Source organism: Quercus suber, unplaced genomic scaffold (genome assembly GCF_002906115.3).
Source record: "Quercus suber isolate HL8 unplaced genomic scaffold, Cork oak 2.0 scaffold_261, whole genome shotgun sequence".
NCBI classification, from domain to species: Eukaryota; Viridiplantae; Streptophyta; class Magnoliopsida; order Fagales; family Fagaceae; genus Quercus; species Quercus suber.
Genome location: NW_027069717.1, coordinates 5390 through 27312, shown reverse-complemented (window position 1 = coordinate 27312; position 21923 = coordinate 5390). Strand labels below are relative to the sequence as shown.

Sequence of the window (21923 nt, the reverse complement as noted above, 5' to 3'; positions counted from 1 at the left end):
TTGCTATCTCTTTGCTTTAAGATGGAGCATTCTTCCTTATCCAAAAAAAAAAAAAGATGGAGCATTCTTCGAGTGGATATAATTGCTAGTGGGTCCTTTTTTTTTTGGTTTTAGATTCGTTTTTATTTATGTAGAATATTTTAATAAAATGAGGTCAAGTTGGTCGTCACAAAAATTAAAAAACAATCACAACAAGCACAAGAAAAAAAAAAAAAAGAAGAAGATAATATGGTCGACAATTCCAAGGTGCAAATTTAAAGTCAAAAAATGTAAATTACCAAAAAAATCAAATGCATTGTATTACTTACGGTCATTATTCCCTAGCTAGCTCCCATATATTGTGTGTATGTGTCCAAAAATCAAAATACATATCATCTTTTATTTAAATTTAGTTCCAAAATCGAATTTAATTTTAAATATTGATTCTTTTAATTTTTTCCTTAATAAAATTATAATATTAAAAATGTTACAATCAATATATGGATTAATATTATTTAATAGTATTTCCTTAAAATGTAATAATGTATAATATATGATCAAATAGGACTGTATGTTCCTTGGACTGAAGAAATACATAAATCTGCAAAGAAATAACTTAACTGCAGCTAAAAGTTTAGACATTCAAACCAATCAAACCTAACAAAGAGACCATATAAAAAAAAAAAAAAAAAAACAAAATGTACAAAGACCTTTTTAGTACCAGCATGTGTATAGAATAAGAAGGGAAAGAAAATTAATTTTTCTAAAAAAAGAAAAAGAAAAAAGAAAAAAGAAATAGCATCTTCATATCTCTATTTACAGTTCCAAAATTTTCCATCAAAATTGCACCTTAAAAAAAATCTATTTATCACCCCAAAAAAAAAAAAAAAAAAATTAGGAAGGAAAAAGAAAGTGTTATCTATTTCACAGTGGAAGCAACTGTGTGAGCCCAGAACTTGAGCTGATCTTTCATATCCATTTCTTCACCTAAAGCTGAAATTTTCCAATTCATCAACGGGTGCTTTTGTTGTTCCAAAACATCCCAAGCCTCAGACAAATAAGGCCTTGAAACCACAGTTTCATCAGTCTTTCTCTCTTCTTCATCAACATCTTCTTCACCACCTTTTCTTCCCAACCTTTGCAATCCAGGAATGATAGAAACCAATCTTGAATCCTTGTCTTCCTCAGAGAACTTAAAGCCCAGATCCATAAACCCTTTTAGCTCCTCAAACTCAAGGTCTGACAAGCTCTTAGCACTACTCAGCTTTGTCCTCCTTTTTCTTCCATGGACTTTCTTCTTAATAGGCATCTCATACTGTTGATGTTCCTCATTGGAGAATTCAGAGACGTCTTTTCCAGAAATAATTGTTTGTAGCTTTGGTGCGGACCGTGTGGTCATGACTGAGTTTGGGGAGAGGGATTCAGAGGAAAAGCTGCTTGCTTTGGAGCTCATCAATAATTGATCGCATAGTGATATTACATGGAGAGTTGGCAAGCGTGAAAAGTTTGGTTCTTGGATTTGGTGATGAGTCGGGTTTGTTGTTTTATGGGGTAGTGATAGTGGTTTCTGGGAGAAAATTGTGCTCTCAAGCCAGTGGGAATCGAAGAGCTTTAAAACTTCTTCAGCATCCATTTTCTTTGGGAAAAAAAAGTATGTACTTTTGACAATGTGATGAGGAAGATAAGTTAGATATCTTTGTAGATAAAGACGGGGTTGCAAGTTGCAACACAATGAAAATATTAAGGAAAAAAAAAAAAAAAAAGAAGAAGAAGAATTTATTGGTGGGTTGTATTGCAATTTCCTTATTGACCCTAATATGTTGCTCATATTATGGAAGTGATATTAGTTAAAAAAAAAAAAAAAAAAAACACTAGTAAGTACTCGACTTCACATTTCTTTAAAGAGTATAAATTTGGTCTGGAGCCAGTGTTTTATGCGAGCCAATGAAAACGCGTCACTTTATTATTTCAGAAAGAGTTTAAATAGACTTTATTGTATACAATAACAACACTCTTAAATCCCAAATCACAAACGCGTATTAGACCAAATTAAAAAATATCCTTTGCTTCCTCTTGCCTGGATCTCCACCCCACCACATGTCGCCACACAAGTCGCCGGATTCGTTGCTGGAGCTGCCGTGAGCATGGTGTTTTGATCCCAAGGTTTGTTTTCATGATTTTCCCTTTTTCCCAATTTGGATTTTGAATTGTTGATAGGTTTGGATTTTTTTTTTTTTTGGACATTAATAACTTGAATTGTTATGGGGTTTTCTATATTTTGGTATCTTTGATGGGTTTTGATTAGACTCTTAAGTGTTAGGGTTCAAACCCAAAATGAATCTAATTGTGGTTCTCCAATGATAGGAAAGAGGATGGATTGGTATACACTCTAATAGTTGTTGGGGACTGTATGGTTGGCACCTTATACATGCTTCTTACAAATATGAGTATCCTTGTAGATTGGAGTTAAGAGGGGTTTCATTATTTGTTAAATTTGGTTGATTTTGTTTTTGTTGGTTGGAATTTAATTTGACAATTTCTGGATTAGTGTTTGTCCCATGTATTAGAAATATAAATTAAAATCCTTGTTTTTGTGATCTAGAATATTTTTAGCTGTTGTTTCAATGATTTTAGGTATAGCTTGATTAATGGATTTTGTGCGTTGTGAATTTGTGGCTAATTTTGAGAGATGCCTTTTGTGCAATAGGTATATTAATATTTCATTCATTTTAGCTAGTTAGTTCTTTGCCAAAAAGACATGGGTGGTGGAAAGGATACGAATGATGAATCTAAATTTCTAATCCACTGTTATGTTATATTTATTTGGAACTTATTATTTGTTTGATCATTGCAGGGTTGGCAAAGCAGATTGCATGTAAAAGTTTGAGTTTGATTAAGAAGGCATCAAAAGACCTAGATAACTTGTTGATGAGACATAGGCAAAAAAATTCATTTTCTCTCTTGGAGCTCTAGAAGTTGAAGCAATAGCAGCGGACACATGTCTCTTTTTTGCAGAAGATGTAGGAATTAAAGATGTTATTGTGGAAAGCGATTCCTGTTTAGTTACAAGGGCAGCTCTTGGACTAGCCCTGCCTCCCACAACCATATATGGGGTGATCTCTAGTATCCTACCATTTCACATTATAGCAGAGAAGGTTGCGTCTAAGGTTTTTTTTGGCTATACGCCTTTAACACTTGTTCAAGAGATATCCAAGGTTGGAAAGAAGGAGAATCAACATCAGCTCAACACAAATAAGATTCTTTCTTATTCCGTTATATAGGATAAAAGAGTTTACATTTGTCTAATTTTGTTTGCTTCTCATAGTACTATGTGCTATGGGAACTTAAGTTTATCGTGTTGGGAAATGTGTGAAGTTCTAATTGTAAACGAGATCTAGTCTTTCAACATACTCCTTTTAAAGTATGAATGTGTGTGAATGGTTTTTAATTTCTTTCTTGTATGAATGTGTGTGAATGGTTTTATATTTCTTTCGTGTATTGTGCTTTTAAAGTATGAATGTGTGTGAAAGGTTTTTAATTTCTTTTGTGTATTGTGCTTGTAATTGAGATGGGTATTTTATGTGTGCTCTTGAATAGACTTTGGTTCCCCTTACTATGACTTGCTAATTTGATTCTATTGCCACACCTTTTAGGTTTTCTATTAGCTAAAAACTGAATTTTAAATTTTGTAGTCATGTTACATTGAAACGATTAAGGTTGGATATCTCTATACCAAGAATTTGATATTCCTTGAATTACTTCCATGTTGCCAGTCACTTACCACCTTTAACATAAATGCTTTTCCGAATTAAATGAAATGGTTAGAACAACAATCACATAAGAGGATTAAAGATTTGTAGCTGGAACATATACTTCCATGCCGCCAGGACTTGACCAAAAGCTTCTTGAAACAATTTTCAAATAGGATAACTAAAATTTTTTTTAGTTAAATAAGAAAAATAAAAGAAATTTTAACAATTCTTTTATAGAATCAAAATTACATGGATACTTTTTCAAATTTGCAGGTAGGTCATGAATTTTCGAACAATACAAGCCAACTAATACTCCTGTATCATACAAACTAAAATTTGACATAATAACAAGATCAAGTTTACCCTCACTAGCCTCCAAAAAAGCTATAATTCTCTTTGCAAATGGCATATGAGATTTTTGCATTGGCCTTATATCTGATCCACTACAGTGGCTTTCATACTTGGAGGAATATAAGCTATGACACAGGCTCCATAACCAACCAAAGAAGCATCTATTGGTTTATTAGCAGTGACAACAGACTAGGGAGCATGATCTTTGTACGAGCATTAAGAAGTTTATTGGCCATATTTCTTACTACTAATCTTGCACCCACTTTACCAAGCTGAGTCAAGTTGCCCCCTCTACTACCATGGTTTCTTCTGGTTTGGTACCTGTTGGGAAGTGCAGATTAAAATATAAGTATTAGAAAAATAAAACCAAACTAGATGATGGGTTGTTACAAAACTAAAATTGTAATAGACCCAAAAGAAAAGTGCAACAAACCAACAAATTCCTATATATTGTATCATTTCATCAAAACTAGAAACTTAAAAACAAAAATTCCCCAAGAAGAAAACTACCAAATGAAAGAAAATAAAACACTCATTTTTCTAACAATTTACATTTTATATGCTACAAAGGAGTCTAGAGATTAATAAAAGTAGATGGCTACCAATTGTTTCTAATACCAAAAGGTCATAACATATGTTGATGTAGAAATTCTATACCATATCATTGGGTAGTGTAGAAATTCTATACCATGTCATTGGGTTGTAAAATAAAGATGCTAAACATCGATACTAGATATCCCTTGAGACCTAGTTGTTTTTATTTACATGTAAATGCAATAGTTGGAAGCCTATTATGACCTACAAAACTAGCAGCTAACCAAAAGTTAAATTTAAATTTATGAAGAAAAAAAATTAACTTCCAAATTCTACATACGGAATGTGATGTTATAAACACAACGAAAGATGCAAAACTAGTAATCATGGATGAACCAAAATCAAAGTTATGAAAAATGATAAAGCATTTCAAATCCACAAGTCATGAGCTATTATCCTTGAGGCTTGGACAAAATACAGTCCATGGAAAGGATCCCCAACCCTATAGAGCAAGGACCATTTGGCTTCTTGGCCTTGCTTAATTTCTAACCACGCAAACTAAATTTTTCATAGCAAATATATATATATATATATATCCTTTTTCATTCATTGTGCATCTTATGTTCTCATTTCAAATGACTAAGTTAGTCCTATTATGTTCAATAGAGTGCAAAATTATTTTATTCAAAATTCAAGATTTCATTTAATATGAGAGCAAGTGCAGAGTCCTAAAATAGTTGCAAGACAAAGAAACAAGGTTTTCCTTTTATAAATCAACCATTTTTTTTTTAATTGTAACCAAAAATTAAGAACAATTCTTACATTGCACCCTTGGAAAAATAAAATTTTTAGATTTCATATTGATTTCTCTTTTCCCACATTACCCAACAGTCAAAACTTCTATCATACAAGCAACTAACATCGTTCTGAATTTTCTTAAGGTAGTTAGGTATTGGCCTTCTCTATGCCTCTATCAAAAAATACCAATCCTCCTTCCTATCATTGAAGAACCACAATCAGATTCATTTAGGGGTTGAACCCTAATACTTAAGAATCTAATCAAAACACATCAAAGATACCAAAATATAGAAAAACCCATAACAAATCAAGTTATTAACATCCCAAAAAAAATCCATCAATAATTCGAAATCCAAATTGGGAAAAAGGGCAAATCATTGAAACAAACCTTGGGATCATGACACCATCCTCACGGCAGCCACAATATGTTTACAAGCTCCCCGGCGATTTGTGTGGTGGTGTGCGTTGGTGTGTCGTGGTGGAGGTTTGGGCAAGAGGAAGCATAGGATTTTTTATTTTTATTTTTAAAATCTGATATGCGTTTGTGATTTGGGATTTAATGGTGCTGTTATTGCATATGCGGTAAGGCCTCATTAGATGACATGGCCCGATTTCATTGGCTGGCATAAAGCATTGGTTTTATGCTAGCTCCGGATTGAATTTAAACTCTTCTTTAAATTCAAAATTTTTAAATAGTGATGATTAATGTTGTTAACTTTTGGTGGTCCAATCATTGCCTTCTTGAGCCTGCCCCTTAATTTTTGTTTAAGGAATATACTACAGAGTCACTCACAATCATCCATAAGAGTTTTCAGGAAATGAACGCAACGTTATTATTAGAATAAAATTTAGTTATAAAATTGGTTATAGTCAAATACTATAAACTTACTCAATAAAATAAAATATTATTATATATTTTGAAAATTTAATCGTTGAATTGCATATTTTTTAAGTTTTTAATACACACATCAAAACTAAACGTTTTTAGTACTTGAAATGTTTTTGATTATGTGAAAGTACTAGAAATGCAAAAATAAATGTTAATTATACATGTTAAATGGAAATATTGAATGTAAGTCACTTTAATTGAAAATTCTCATGTGTAAACATTTGAAGTATTTTATTTCATACTACCCATTTTGCTTCTGTGTTGATTTTGTCACTTTTTATGATAAAATCCATGGTTTCATGTGACCTTTTCATTATTTCATATGCGGTGTATGCATGATGTTATTCTACATAGTTTAAGAAACATGTTTATACATGAGAACCAATTTTTCTTTCGGGTTTTCCATAATTTTTGGTGATACAATGTCTAGAATGCTAAAGCTGGAAACTAGAGTCTTAAATGAAAAAAAGTTAATTCATGTGAAGGTTTTTGAATTTTTAATGGATCTCGAACTTTTCTATAAAATGCATGAATATATCAAATAAGAAATTTAAATAAATAATACCATCAACTTATAAAAGGAAAATAAAAAAGAGATTAATAAAAAAAATCACTGAGAAACGATTACAAAAAACCTAATTGAATGTAGACCGATTATTGTATGTGATTACAAATCCCTATTCTTAATTAAGTCAAACCATTCATTTATATAATTCCTTTAATTTTAAAAAAAATTAATGAATTCATCCTAAAACATGTTAATAATAATCAATTCACAAGATAGCAAAATTTTAAATTAACCATAAGTTAATAGTGAAACTATTAAAAAATTTCTTACTTGCACACACCTACCACCTAAAACTCTGCTAATGGAGTCATCCTTTCATCCTTTGTTCTTTTTGATCCTCCATTACCTTAATTCTCCTTTGTCACTGCCTTTTCAAAAACCAATTCACTCTTCACCTTGATTCCAATGGTAGTAGATGTTTGTGTCTTGGTTTATAAGTCTTAAGTTGATGCTCAAACACTACAAAAAGCAGGTTTTCTTTGGCGTTTTAAAAACACCGTAAAAAACAGTATAAGAGTTATTATAGACCAAAAATGGTCTATTATGATGTTTTTTTATGGTGGTACTGGTAAAAACCGTTGCTACTAGACCGTCACAATAAGCTATTGTGGCGCTTTCAACAAACGTCGCCAAATATAAACTCTTTAGTGGCGGTTTATAAACGCCGTTAAATAAAAAGTTTGAAGTTCAAAATACGTAAATACATGCATTTGGGTTATTTGTTGAAGAAAAAAAAAAAGATTTCTTGTTTGTACTTATAACAAGTTCAGGCAAAGTAAGTTTGATCCACGTGTGTGTGGTTTTTTATTTTTTATTTTTATAGATAGTTTGATAGTTATAATAGGATAAATGATTTGAACTATGAACATTTCTATTGAAAACTCTGAGAGAAGTTAGTTGAACTATAAAACTTTTGGAGGAGTTTAATCCATATTGAATACTGAAAAAGTTGGAACAAAATGCAAATAGCATAAAGCTCCCCTAGGAGGATTTTCAATTAGCACAACTTTTAATATGAGTAATCTCTATCATTATAATGGAGATGAAAAAAGATTAATTTGGAGGAAATAGACATACAATATGATATTTTTACTTCACTACGAGAATTAATTGATGCGTAGCATGAAAATTCTATCACAACTCGATGTGAAAAGTATACTCAATATTTAGTGTAATGGTAAGAAATATCAAATTTTGAATATGCATGGATTTCAAGTGAAGACCTAAATAAATGGATCAAATGCTCTAGGAGGATAACATCAAAATTCGTTTTAAAATGGGGGAAAATGATGCAGGAGCTTAGTGTCAATTTATGAGACAGCCATATACAGTTATACACAGAATACGTTATTTAGTTTATCTGTTTATGTGTCTTTAACTTGCCTTTATTATTTGTTCAAAATTATTTTGAGTCTTGCTAGCAATTGTTACAACCTAGTTATCAGTATATTGGGAGATATAAAGACTATATTGTAAGTTGTGTTTTGGGTTGAAAGTTTCCCATGCATTATATTTGCTTTTATATATCAATTAAAAAAAATGAGAAGGGAGAATAAATATCGTGTTTTGATTTAGAAAATAATTTGCAAGTGTATTTTGCTTTTGAGTTGAATTATTAATCTTTCTATCTTGGCTAGCTTGTAAATGAGTAGAGTTTTGTTGAGTATTAATACACCAAGTCACCATTGATGTAATACACCAAATCACCATTGATGTAATACACCAAGTCACCATTGTTCAATATGTAGGAAATTTTTATGCTTAATTGGAAAAGATGTACTACACCAAGTCACCATTGATGTAAAACAAGTCCCTGTATAAAAGTCTTAATCTTTTCTATATATAATATAAAAAGTGGAGTGGTTTCGAACTCGAAAAGAGAGACCTCCGTTATGTTACCTAATATCATCTTTTGATAAGAAGTTTTCCAATCAAATATTCCGCATTTGTTTTCTGATAAACCTTTATACACTATTAATATATGTGGTCAAGTCTTTCCCTATGTCACCTTAATCGAATATATTATACGTAATAATTAACACCTTAGGTTGCACTTATATGGAACATAATTATCATTGGTCTATAAAGATAAATTATTGATTTACCGATCAAACTTTTCATTGGCTACCAACTTCAATCAAAGAAAGACAATTGGATACACATCTTCAAAAAAAAAAATTATATATTTATATATATCCTCACTACGTTGGCTCTAGGTTGGACTGTTTCTTAGCTTTGTAAGTTTATTCTAGGACCATTAGATTATTCCAAATGAGTTCATAACTCCATACAATAAATTCATCTATACATTATTATCACCTTCTCCTCCATATAATATAAATAATCCATTGTTTCTCATTAGTTTAGTGCTTATTTGCCTGCACGTCCCCAATAAACTACACTCCTGCCAATCTGTCACCATGACGGTCCATATTAAACCCCTTTACCCCTTCTCTCTCACCTTTCTTTCTCACTCACTCACTCCCACATCTCCGGCCAACCTTAACTCTTGTTCCTTGGCCACCCCACAACCCTATGATCACATAATCAACGTCCCAGATTCACCCCTACCTTACCATCATGAACCGTAGATTTCACACCAACCCTTTTGTCACTGACCCAGATGAGCCAGAAGCAGAAAATGGGCTGGACTCACCCTCCTCTGGTGATGACACCAAGATTTCTAGTGCACCATCACCCAAAAAAAGGTTAGCTCTTTTCTCTTTTAGGGTTTTTTTTTGGTTGTTGGGGTTTTTGGAAAAGTGACCGTTAAGGTGAGGGTTTTGTTAATGTACAGTAAGAGGGATTTGAAGAAGAGGGTGGTGTCAGTGCCGATCGGTGACGTGGAGGGATCTAAGAGCAAAGGGGAAGCATACCCACCGTCGGATTCTTGGGCCTGGAGGAAGTATGGCCAAAAGCCCATCAAAGGGTCTCCTTATCCTAGGTGAAATACTCCATAACAAAACTACTTCCTATCTTGCATGCCATTTGAGTAATTGATCAATGAGTGCTTAATTTTGTGCTAATTGCTTGCTTAGGTTTCAATTTTTTGCAATTAACAAAATCAAATTTTTTTGGAAAACAATAATGAAATTAAAAGCTGTATTCTTTTGGTAAGTGCAAATAAAACGAAGTCGTTGCAATTGAGGAAATTGCACAAAATTGATGTTTAGTGCGAAATTTGTTGGGTTGTGACTGCCGGCGAGCATATGGGTCATTGTTAGTTGTTGTTGCACTCCTGTGTATTTTAGCCTGGAGGCGGCTATACTAAAATGCGCATGGGCATAGTAGTTGGTGAGAGACTGAGAATTGTAAATTTGTAATGTATACCATCCACGATCCAATGAGGGACTAGCGTGGGAAACACGCTCTAATAATTTGCAGCTTTTTGTTTTGTGTGTGCGCCTTTTCAGGCAGGATCCAGTCCGATAAGATTCCAGTGCCAATTCTATTTGCGCCAACAAATTTTTTTTTTGTTTGTTAAACTTGTTGTGCACGTATTTTTTACACATTTCACACACCTAAAAAAATAGCTAAAATTAGTTAAAAATTGTGACAATTTAAATTGGTTTTAGAGGCGTGTGTAAAAATATGTAAAATAGTTTATGTGCAATAAGCATTTTTTTTATGAGACAATGTCAATATTTTTTGTCTCACAACTATTTTCATAATTTTTAAATGGTAAAATATAATTAATTGTCTACTACTTTGAATACATTGGAGTTATAAAAAAAATTGACACAAAAATTGTATTTATAGACTTACTTCAACACCTAACCTCCTAACCAATTTCTTCTAAAAAAAAAAAAAAACTCCTAACCAATTATATCATGACTATTTTACTTGATAAACCTTCTTTCTTTCTTTCTTTTTTTACCATAGGTTTGACTAATCCAATTCAAAATTATGGCAGATACCTTGATTTATCAATTTAATATTTCAAAGGTTTTTCTAGGGTGACTCTGAACTCTGAATTACTATAATCAAAATCATTTGTCAGTGTTTTACTCTTAACTTTTTTTTATCTATTTTTATTTTTAGTCATGAATAAATGACAAAGATTAAAACAATTGAAAATATGTGTTTATAATTCATTTCAAAATACCATAGAATTTTTCAATATTGAGTAATCACTATCCAAAACAAATGGGCACAATTACCTTGAATTACTTGCCCTATTTCTTTGCTTAGTCCCCCCCCCCCCACCCCCCCCCCCCCCAAAAAAAAAGTGATCTTAGTTTGGCACTTACTTTTTAAATTCTTCCCTAGAATCAGTATGTATTTTTGTAATTCAAAATTTCATATTTTATGCACTTAATTTTTAAAAATTCGTTTCTCTAAATAACATATGTATTGTCATCAGTTTTGTATTTCAGTGTTATTGTATCACCATAGCAATTCATTTGTAACAACAACAATTCATCTAATGGGGAGAAATGTGATGATATAATTGCATGTATTGAGGATGTTTCAAATTGGTTATATCTAATTATAGGGAGAAGGATATAAAAGTGTCACTCTTATAAAATAAAGTAAAAATTTTCACATTTTTAAAAAAAATGCTATATTTTTAAATTATAATCACGAATATAAAACGTGTCCTAATTTAATGAAATTTGAAAATTTTACTTTTTAAACCTTTTTTTATTCAATCTTTTTTGTATTGAGAATATGACTTTTATGTGGGGTTGTGTAGTTATTAGTTGGAGTAGAAATTAATAGGTAATTTTAATTTTCAATTTAACTTTGTGCCATTGATTTGCTTTATTGTTAAATAACTCTCAATTAGGTAACAGAATTTTTTTTTTTTGAAATTACAAAAATGTCAATGCAAAAGTAGTCATTTCTATAATATATTTTAGATGGAGGATTTTTAGTTATGGTTTGGAAAAATATATATGTATTACAAAGTACAAACTTACAAATTGATGTGATTCTATATGATTGTGTAGCATAGGATCATGCGTTGTGACAAAGCAATAAATCCATCCCATCTATCCTTTTCATAATAAAATTTAGTGTAAATTATTATTTTTATATTTAAATCTTCTATTACAATTATGTTATAATCCTTGACTGCATTATGTATCTTACTGTTTTAAATGAAATTTGAGATTTTTACTTTTAATTTTTGAACCTTTTTTTATTCAATATTTTCTACATTGAGAATATGACTTTTGTGTGGGGTTGTGTAGTTATTAGGAGTAGAAATTAATAGGTAATTTTAATTTTCAATTTAACTATGTGCCATCGATTTGTTTTATTGTTAAATAACTCTCAATTGGGTAATAGATTTTTTTTTTTTAATTATAAAAAAGTCAATGCAAATGTAGTCATTTCAATAATATATTTTAGATGGATGATTTTTAATTACAAACTAATGTGGTTCTATATGATTGTGTAGCATTGGTTTGACAAGGCAATAAATCCATCAAATTTATCTTTTTCATAATAAAATTTAGAGTAAATTACTATTTAAACTTTATATTAAATCTTCTATCACAATTATGATATAAACCTTGTTTGCATTATATGAGAAATGAAATTTATTTCAAATTTAAAGAATTTTTTAAGATTTAAATATGCCTAAGATTTTAAGATTTAAAAAAAACTATCAAAAACTATAAAGTTTAATTAGTTCTGGTGACAGTACTTCCTTTGGAGAGGTTCTACCATGTGAAGTGGAAGGAATCGCCTTGTTCTGGTATATGATATACTCCAAATTTGATTATCTTAATAAAATTTTCTATCATTTTCTTAAAAAAAATGTAATAATAAAACTTATCTAAAACAACGAGGTTTAGGTAGTGTAGTGTAGAGTGGAGTTCATGGATTCCTGACAGAATTGTTTTCCAGAAATATATTATACTTTGTTGTCAAGTTTTAAACCAAAATTCAATAACTCAACATTCTCACAACTCACAACTCACAAGCATCAAATTCTGATTAGTAGGAATGAGATTTCCATGCTTATTACGGGGTGCTAATATGAATGGAATATTGGGTTAACGATTAAGGGTTGTATCAAGTATAAAAAAATGTTCCCACTCATTTTGCATAAAATTCCAGTCATTACCATGCAATGCATGTACATTACAAGCCAGATTTTATCCAACTTCAGGAAATGCAATATTTTTCTTTTTACATAACCATTGAGTCTATTCCTTAAGAGCTTTATTATGTGTCGTGGCAGGGGATATTACAAATGCAGTAGCTCAAAGGGGTGCCCGGCGAGAAAGCAAGTGGAGAGAAGCCATGTGGACCCCACTACGCTCTTAATCACCTACGCCTGTGACCACAACCACCCTTTGCCCACCTCCAAAAACCACTCTTCCTCCTCCACCAAAGCCGCCGCCGCCGCCGCCGCCGCCACCAAAGTTTCCGCCAATTTCCCTCCAGAGGAAGTCGGCGTCTTTAGCGAAGACCCGTCGTCGTCTTCGCCGCCGCTACTAGACGACCACTTCGAGTGGTACTCCGACGTGGCGACTGCCAAAATATTAGAGAGCCCGGTCAGCGCGGGAAGCATGTGTACGGAGGCTGACGTGGCGATGGTGTTTGCTATGGGAGAAGAGGAGGAGTCTTTGTTCGCTGACCTGGGCGAGTTGCCCGAGTGCTCCCTGGTTTTCCGCAGCAGGAGAAGCGTTGTCAAAATCGAACCGGACAACAACAACAACAACAACAACAACGTTGAGTCGAACCGGACGAGTTGGGGTTCAAGCGTGCTTCCCTGCTGCGGCACCACAGGATAATAATTAATAAATTAAGACTCACTCACTAGTTGTGGATCATTGGCTCATTGCATTATTCTCTTTAATTAATATCTTCTAAAATTGTATATTATTATAATCAATCCCGTATCGTATCTGGCGCCTTAAGGAAACTCACCCTCCAAAAAAAATTGATTAAAATATAAAACGTTTCTTACTGTTTGTTTTCATGCATTTGTTTTTTTTTTTTTTTTTCAATGTACAGTAATTAGAAAGATAACAGGATTAACAAAAAGAGAAATTTAGTTAGTTTTATATATTTGTTGTTGGTATGATTATATATGTTTGTCATCTTTTGTATGGTAGTAGACTACTGAATAGTCTATTCAAAAGAAGAAGAAGAAGAAAAAGAAGAAGACTAGTAGTTCCATTTACTATGTAGAGGAGGGTGAACGAAATCATGATCAGTTTGATCAAAAAGAGTTTTGTTTCATTCTCTAATTTTCTTGTACCTACTCCGTCGGCCATTTGGAACAATAGTAACAGTCCTCTTTAAAAAAAAAAAAAAAAAATCTTAGGATTTTGGACATTTTTGCGGACATCACAAAAAGAAAGTCACATTATTTTTTGAATTGATTAGAAATACTACTCCATATAAATACCCCACCACTTCTCTCTCCGGGCTCAAACTGAGGCCCTAATTTTTCTCGTTACATTTAAGGCATGAGAAGGTACCCATTGACTCAACTTGCTAGATTATAAATAAATAATGAAATAAAAATTCACATTTTAAACCATATAATTTAGAGGTATAGCAAATTAGACCTTAAAATATAAAAAACTTCACCCAGAAAAATAATGTAATGTCATAGTCCTAAACTCGGATCTCATTTTGCCATGGGCCCTGGGTCTAGTTGCATTTACATAGTAGCCTTGGTGTGAAAATTTATATTATAAATATTCTTATACGGAAACAAAATATTTTAATATCAATCTTTATTTATTTTTCCTTCTTTTCAACTATTTTTTTCAAATATTTTAATATTATTCTAAAAAAAAAAAAAGACTGTTATAGACAAAAAATTTTACAATTATTTTCATATATGAGGTAACAGATTGTAATTAGTATAACATCACTTTTATATAGACAAATCATAATATACCACCTCAAAAATATTTCCCTTTTTACCTTCTTTTTTTTCCAAGAAAAGAGTCATTCAAGATTTCATTTTTTATTTTATATTTATATTTATTTTTATTTTTTATTTTTTTGAGATGGTTAGAAATAATTTTGCTACTAATCCCATAGCTAGAACCTCCCAAACCCACACGTACCTAGTACGTTGGGACGTACCATCCTGCCTACAAGGGCAGTTCAAGATTTCAAATTTGAATGTTCATAAAGAAAAAAGATTAACAAACTATCGTTACAAGCTAATTAGAAAGCTTGGTAATTACAACCTTCGGCAAAGAAAGATCAATTACACAAAATGTTCAGTTGACCTGTCCTGTACGTAGCTTGCTTGCCACAATATTGTTACAAACAAAGAAACCCAGTTATTACAACCTTCAGCAAACAAAGATCTATGTCATATAATATATTCAGTAAACCTGTCCTGTAGCTGTATGGATATCAATTCATGCATCATGCCCTTTTGGCAATTTTCCAAACAATGTATGACAGACTAGCTTTTATTTTACAGCGAGATTATGTTAATCACTTTACAGAGAAATAAAAAAGATGCTGTAAAACCATCATCCCTAGCTCGAGCAGCACCCAATTCTCTTCAGAACTGAGGACTCATCTTTGACATTTATTGTTTGTCCTTTCGATGGAAGAGAGGAAGAACTTCCACTATCACCTGCATCAACTGCCCTCTTGCTCACGATCCGGTATATCTGGGTGAGAACTTCAGTAAAAGCATTTTCCACATTGGTTGCTTCCAATGCAGAAGTTTCCATGAAGTAGAGGGACTCTCTCTCCGCAAATGATTTTCCGTACTCTGTTGGAACGGCCACAAGGTGTCGAAGATCTGACTTGTTGCCAATCAGCATGACCACAATGTTGGGGTCTGTGTGCTCCCTCAACTCCTTCAACCACCTTGCGACATTCTCATATGTTGTGTGCCGAGTGACATCATACACCAGCAATGCACCAACAGCTCCTCGGTAGTAAGCACTAGTAATAGCACGGTACCTGCAAAATAGAAAGGGAAATCAATCGAGCTAAAATCTCTAATGGCATAATACTTATAAGAATAGAAAGGGAATCAAACTAACAATATATGAAATATAGCTGTAAATATACCTACGCCTTTTGAAAAGTTTGAATATCAATTTGCAATTGTAACAATATATTTGCACAGCACTTTGATCATTGATCAAGTGAAAAGGAGATGCCAACAAATCATCAAGCAGTTAATGTACTCACGAATGTACCAGTGGTAAAGCACATGACTGATGGTATGAGAAAACTTGTATCATCATATGAGGATTTGTGAAATATAATAATGACCACTGGGCCATAAAAACCAACCATTGCAATGATATCAGACAGAACGATCCTCATTTAAATCCATTTTGGTTTGTCCATTGACCATTTGTGGCATACCCCCACCATGGTAAACTATACTGAAAATGAAAGTGGCTAAAACTCTTTTGCTCATGGTACTTGGTATAACATATCATTGTTAGCCAATGCATCTAACTCCCACAAAGAAATTTATGTTGACATGAAGTTTAAACCCAAAAAAGCCATTTTGTATTCGAAACAAGAACAATAAAAGAATTGAAGCATCAGATATAGTGATAATTAAAGTTATACTTCCAGTAGCATAATGTGCTTGGCTTATCCACAGCTCTCATGTGGAGCTGCATTTGACATAGTGATTACCAGGTATCAATTTCCCCTACCAATGAAAAACTGAAGAAATGCCAAACATTGAAGAGTAAAATTACCAGCTAACATGGAATTCACTGTGCAATGTAGTACCTACTTCCTAGTAAGGAAATCATCAACTGCCAAGCACTTGTAATTCACAGCTTTCCAAACAAAGAAAGCTGCCCAAGAAGGAGCAAATAATACAGCATACTGTGATTATGGGATTGCTTACTTTATTAAACATTAAAATGCCATTTTGGTGTTTCCATGTTTCCTTCATTTTTATTAGTTTTATGCAATATCAAACTTTATAACTAGCCTCACAATTGAATCTATTCCACAAGCCTAAATCCTTCTACCATTCCAAATCCTAGGAATCTCAAATTTTTAAAAAATGCTCCCCCAAGCTGATCAAGTTGAAGGCTATTTTCAAATAAAAGCTTAAGGTTTTTGCAAACAGACTTTACAACATAACTAAGTGATACATTTATTTTAAGAAGTAACTGGGTGGCAGCATCCCTCAGTAGGTCTCTAACTAATGAAAATTGATTATGGATTAATCAATACCATTATTGTTAATAGCGTCAAGCACACATGCCTACTGGAGCCTATGTACAAAGTGCAAGCACAAGCTTGATTAAAGTAAAGTGCACATTTTTCAAATATAATGTATAATAACCTTAATAGCAAGATTCATAACAAGAATAGAAAAAAGTTAATAAACTCAAAATAGGAATGTGTTTTGCCTATTAGCTCAAATGAATAGTGCAATTACACAGTTAATAAACTCAGGACTTCATTTCCTAAAAATTAGTTTATTTTTATTTTTATAAGTGATCACCAAAGCAAAGTGTCTTGACTCTGATGGGTCTGTGTAGTCCAACAGGTTTTTCACAATAGCCCTCTAACCAAGCAGCAGTGGCTTGCAGGATGGAGGTGTCCAGTGGATGACGAGAAAGACAGTAGCAAGGATTGAACAGTGGCGGCACATGGGGATTGGTGGTGAGTCGGCTAGCCACTGTGCAGAACCTCATGACTACCAATGCAAAATCCAAAATCTATTGTCATCATCATGTTTTCCACCACCAGAAAGCCCATTCTAGTGCACTCTACTAGGGAGCAAGCCTTATAGAATCTAGTGTGCGCCATTCAAGACAAGTCTGTAGAGCTCTAACAATTGAAACCCAACTTGAGTCACTGATGAAGCTCATATAAAGAAAGACCAACAATCTTGAAGGCAACATTCCACACATGAGAGCCAACATTGTTGAGCCACCAAAATTTCATGCTAAAATAGAATTTCCAATTTCAACCAAGTGTTTACTTTGAAATTTGTTTAATAAAAAGAACCTACTGTTGAGCCTAAGCAATCAAAGAAGGTTCTACAAGAGAGTAATACATGAGAGGGTGCATATGAGGTTAAAGTTTGAGTTTGATGAATGTGCTACTGATAAAAAGCCTACTGAAGTAGAAAATAAAGATTGCTATAATGGTGCTTCCTATGGCTTAAGAAAAGACCAGTTCAATTCCATCATTCATTCCACACATTGATTTTGTAACTTCCGATGAGTTTAATGATATTGAACTCAAGACTTTTCTGTTCTTAATGTACCCAAGAGTGATTCCAGAATTGAAGCACGTATCCAACACCAGAATTCTTATCCTTCTACACTTCAAAACTCAGATTCATGTTTTCTCCAAACAGGGGAAGATGATGCATGCACAAAGACATATCTATTTCAATTTGGAGTCCATTGTAATTTTGGAACCTAAGTGGATCCTCAATTTTCTATGGGTGAAATCAGGTCAGAAGAAGTTCAATAGGCCTTGGTTCAGTGGGTGGGCAGTAGCAAAGAGCCTGTGACATGGGAGTCTTACAAAGAATTGCATCATCTATTTTCTAACTTGAATCTTAAGGACAAGATTTAGTCCTCAAGGTAAGGGGAATGTTATGATTCAAACGGCAAAGGATAAAGAACCTACCTAACCGGACTCTTGGCGTGCAGGTGTAATAAGCGACAGAGTTGAGCAGTAAGAGATAAAGATGGAGATTAAAGGCTGGAAGAGGAAAGTGACAGAATTCCTTAGTCTATCAATAAAGATTCCTAATCTTTAGAAATGATAAGATTGGATTAGATTTATCTAATTCATCGTTATTAGTTTGTATTTTGTTATTGGTTGTATTTGAAATTACCTGATGTATTACCTGCATGTATGATTATTTAAGGAAAGGAATGAATCAATGAAGGCAAGAAGAATTAAACCCAAATTCCTCTCATCTCTCTCTCACGTTCTAGGAGGTTAGTCATTTATAAAAATTTAAAAAGAAAAAAAAAAAAGGCTCCAGGATGCTATTTATCTGACTAAATTTCTGTTTAAACACTTAATAAAAATCCAGTTCATAACATTTTGTAGCTTCAGCTCAATTAATAACAAACATGCACTGACCTCCAAACCTCAAGTTGTACAACTGCTCCTACAAGGATCAAGAAAAGTTAAAAACCTAACAACACACTACATTTGAACCTTATGGGAGGGTGTTCCAGAAAGAGAGAACAATCATTATTTGACAAAATATCCCCACCTCTATTTCTGTTGCCTAACTCACAGAGGTAACAAAATAATACCTTTTACACCTATTTTTTGAACAGCTTACTATAAATTCCATAAAGGCAGAATAGACAGAAGGGCGTCATGTCCAAAATTCCTCCAAAAAAGAAACAACAAAAATTAAGAATAATCTAAAAGTAAGTGTCATGACCTAAGGCAAGCACTAGTCCCATCTATGCTATACCTCAAAAGTACTAGTCAAGTTATAATTAGAGCTCCGCATAAAAACTTATATAGCTTGATGTGGGATTCAACATATGGTCATGCAACCCACACATTCCAACCAATACCAATCCAGATAATCATCAGTATCACACTAAGTTCCTCAAGCTTGAATTTCACAAGTAAACATTAAAAAATTAGATAATTAGACTCATACATGCTAAACAGACTCAGTTGCACCTAATAATCCAGCCATTCATTTGCAATAGCGACAACTACTTAAGGACGGCCCTGCCGAGCATATTTAAAATCACTCAGTGTCTATTTCTTTATGATATGCAATCAATTTGTTTGGCCTCTCATTCCAAAATTTAGAGCCAGCAGGCCCAGCACACAGGGAACCATACTTTTTTATTATTATTGGTGATTACATACAAACCAGAAGGTGCCATTTAAGCTAGAGTTCATTGGCGTAGCAAGCATTCACACAAGAACCTTAACCATATAACAGAACTTGTAAAAATAAAGTCCAGGAAGAGATTAAATCTTTCTTTATGGAAGAGGTAAATTGAAACTTAATATTATGAAAGGGAATGAGATTATATTAAAAAATGATAGGAGAAACTTGGATGCTATCTCTACTAATCAAAAAAAAAGAAAAAAAGAAACGGACGCTATCTCATTTATGTCTTAATGGTTCAGAGACTATAAGTTCAATCCAAAGAGGAGAAAAAAGTAGCTCCCACTGTAAGATGAGGAGAACTAATTTAGATCAGACAAACATAAGAACAGAATACTATTTGTTATACTGCTTTGCATCCGCAATGCCTTCAATACTGTTCCCTTCATGATCAAGTGCATGAGATGAATGCTAGCCAGATGAAAGCCATGCGGACATATAACTAATCAAACATCAAGTTCTACTATTCCACATAAGAACTTAAGCTTCCACAAACAGTACATAAAGGTTCACACCAAATAAATCTTTGAAAAAACGTCCATAATGGTCAAGACTACGAACACAATCCTGATAGTAAGATTTTTTTTTTTTTTTCTTTTTTTCTTTTTCCCTTTTTTCGTTTTTGAGAAACAGACTTACCCTTTCTTCAAAAGCCCTTCAGATTCCACATAACCACATCAAACCCATAACGTAAAAGCTTTATTTTATTTTATTATACAAGGAACGCCCTCAAGTTATGCGCAAGTGGGACCATCCTGAGCAAACCCCGGATGCCTACACACCCCTCATTGATTAGGCGTTAGGTAAATTGCGAAATGCCTCAACTAAGAGTCAAACCAGAGACTTCCGGGTTTAAATACATTTATTCCAGTTATGGCTAAAGCATCCCTTGTGGAGCAAAGCATTTATATGGTATATAAGAAAGAAATTTCTGGGCCTCAAAACCTATGGGATTGTATTGCACATAAAAGCCAAAACCTATGTCATATAATCAGAAATTCTGACAGGAAAGAATCAAAAGCCTTCTTAACCTCAAAGCCCATGATATTTCACACATAAAACCAAATTAAACAAACCCCGAAAAAACTAACCCAACAGAAACAATCAGCTTTCTTGGCCCCACCAAACAAAATAAAGTTTCAGACAGAAATATCAAACACCAAGACACAAGTATTAAATTTTCCTAGAAATACTCACAAACCCATGAATTCCCTGATAATATAATCAAAACCCACATGACAGAATCCTATAATTTTAAATTAGAAAAAAGAAAAAGAAAAAAGAAAAGAAGGGCACACCTTTCTTGGCCAGCAGTGTCCCAAATCTGAGCCTTGATGACCTTACCATCAATTTTCAAACTCTTGGTAGCAAACTCTACCCCAATAGTAGACTTGGACTCCAAATTAAACTCGTTCCTCGTGAACCTCGAGAGCAAATTGGATTTTCCCACACCAGAATCACCAATCAAAACCAGTTTGAACAGGTAGTCATATTCATCTTCAGGTTTGTACACAGCCATGTATCAACCTTCACTTTTATTAGAGAGAGAGAGAGAGGAAACAGTTTTTGTTTGTTATAGTACTATGGAATTGGGAGTGTTAGGATACAGAGCGAGAGAGAGAGAGAGTAAAGCTGTGAAGGAAGGGATATGGTCTAACTATTTAGGATTTTTATTCTCAAAAAGTTGTTTACAGTTGAGTGTATGTTCGTGTTTCGATTGATTTGGGTTTGGGACTGTTGGAAATGGGCACTGACAAAGACTGTTACCAGGTTCGCTAGAATCTAGGAAGCGTGTATTAATGCCAAGATCATAGTAATAAATTAATAAACCTTGGAGCGCTCAAAGTTGCGGGAAAATTCTGATACGCTTATATATCCATGGTATAAAAACACTTTTTTTAAAATAATAAAAAAAAATCCTAAACTAAAACATAAATTACACCTTTTTAAGTTTAAAGTAATTTTATATTTGATCTATAGAATTTAAATATTAAATATTTTAATTGCTAACTATATTGTGAAAATCCATTTTTTTTTTATAGAAAATATTTTTAGGTTAGGAAAAGAATATATACTTTTAAGTATTTGTAGCATTCTTGACAATGTTTAGGAAAATATTGGTAACATTTTTGAAAAATTTTAAAGAAAACATCATATCGCTTACTACTTTTTTTACATTTTCTCATTTTTTAAATATATATATAATAAAAAAGAGAAGAGGGTTTGATTAAA

At 32.9% G+C, this 21923-nt stretch overlaps 3 protein-coding genes and 1 long non-coding RNA gene across 4 annotated transcripts; 1 reads left to right on the top strand and 3 right to left on the bottom strand.

Annotated features, from left to right (window-relative positions):
- Nucleotides 1–898: 898 nt before the first annotated feature.
- On the bottom strand, nt 899–1612 carry LOC111995861 (uncharacterized). Its single transcript, XM_024027809.2, has one exon. The coding sequence runs from the start codon at nt 1610–1612 to the stop codon at nt 899–901; it is 714 nt and encodes a 237-aa protein (XP_023883577.1).
- Nucleotides 1613–3893: 2281 nt separating this feature from the next.
- On the bottom strand, nt 3894–5937 carry LOC136070803 (uncharacterized). Its single transcript, XR_010632054.1, has 2 exons — nt 5803–5937; nt 3894–4403 (listed from the first exon to the last, which is right to left on the bottom strand). It is a non-coding gene; the product is annotated as an uncharacterized LOC136070803 (long non-coding RNA).
- A 3296-nt stretch (nt 5938–9233) lies between these two features.
- On the top strand, nt 9234–13806 carry LOC111995855 (probable WRKY transcription factor 65). The gene is made up of 3 exons (XM_024027802.2): nt 9234–9579; nt 9669–9815; nt 13065–13806. The coding sequence occupies exons 1-3, from the start codon at nt 9452–9454 to the stop codon at nt 13618–13620; spliced, it is 831 nt and encodes a 276-aa protein (XP_023883570.1). The 5' UTR covers nt 9234–9451; the 3' UTR covers nt 13621–13806.
- A 1210-nt stretch (nt 13807–15016) lies between these two features.
- Nucleotides 15017–21470, bottom strand: LOC111995852 (ras-related protein Rab11D). The gene is made up of 2 exons (XM_024027799.2): nt 20990–21470; nt 15017–15775 (listed from the first exon to the last, which is right to left on the bottom strand). The coding sequence occupies exons 1-2, from the start codon at nt 21208–21210 to the stop codon at nt 15340–15342; spliced, it is 657 nt and encodes a 218-aa protein (XP_023883567.1). The 5' UTR covers nt 21211–21470; the 3' UTR covers nt 15017–15339.
- Nucleotides 21471–21923: the final 453 nt, after the last annotated feature.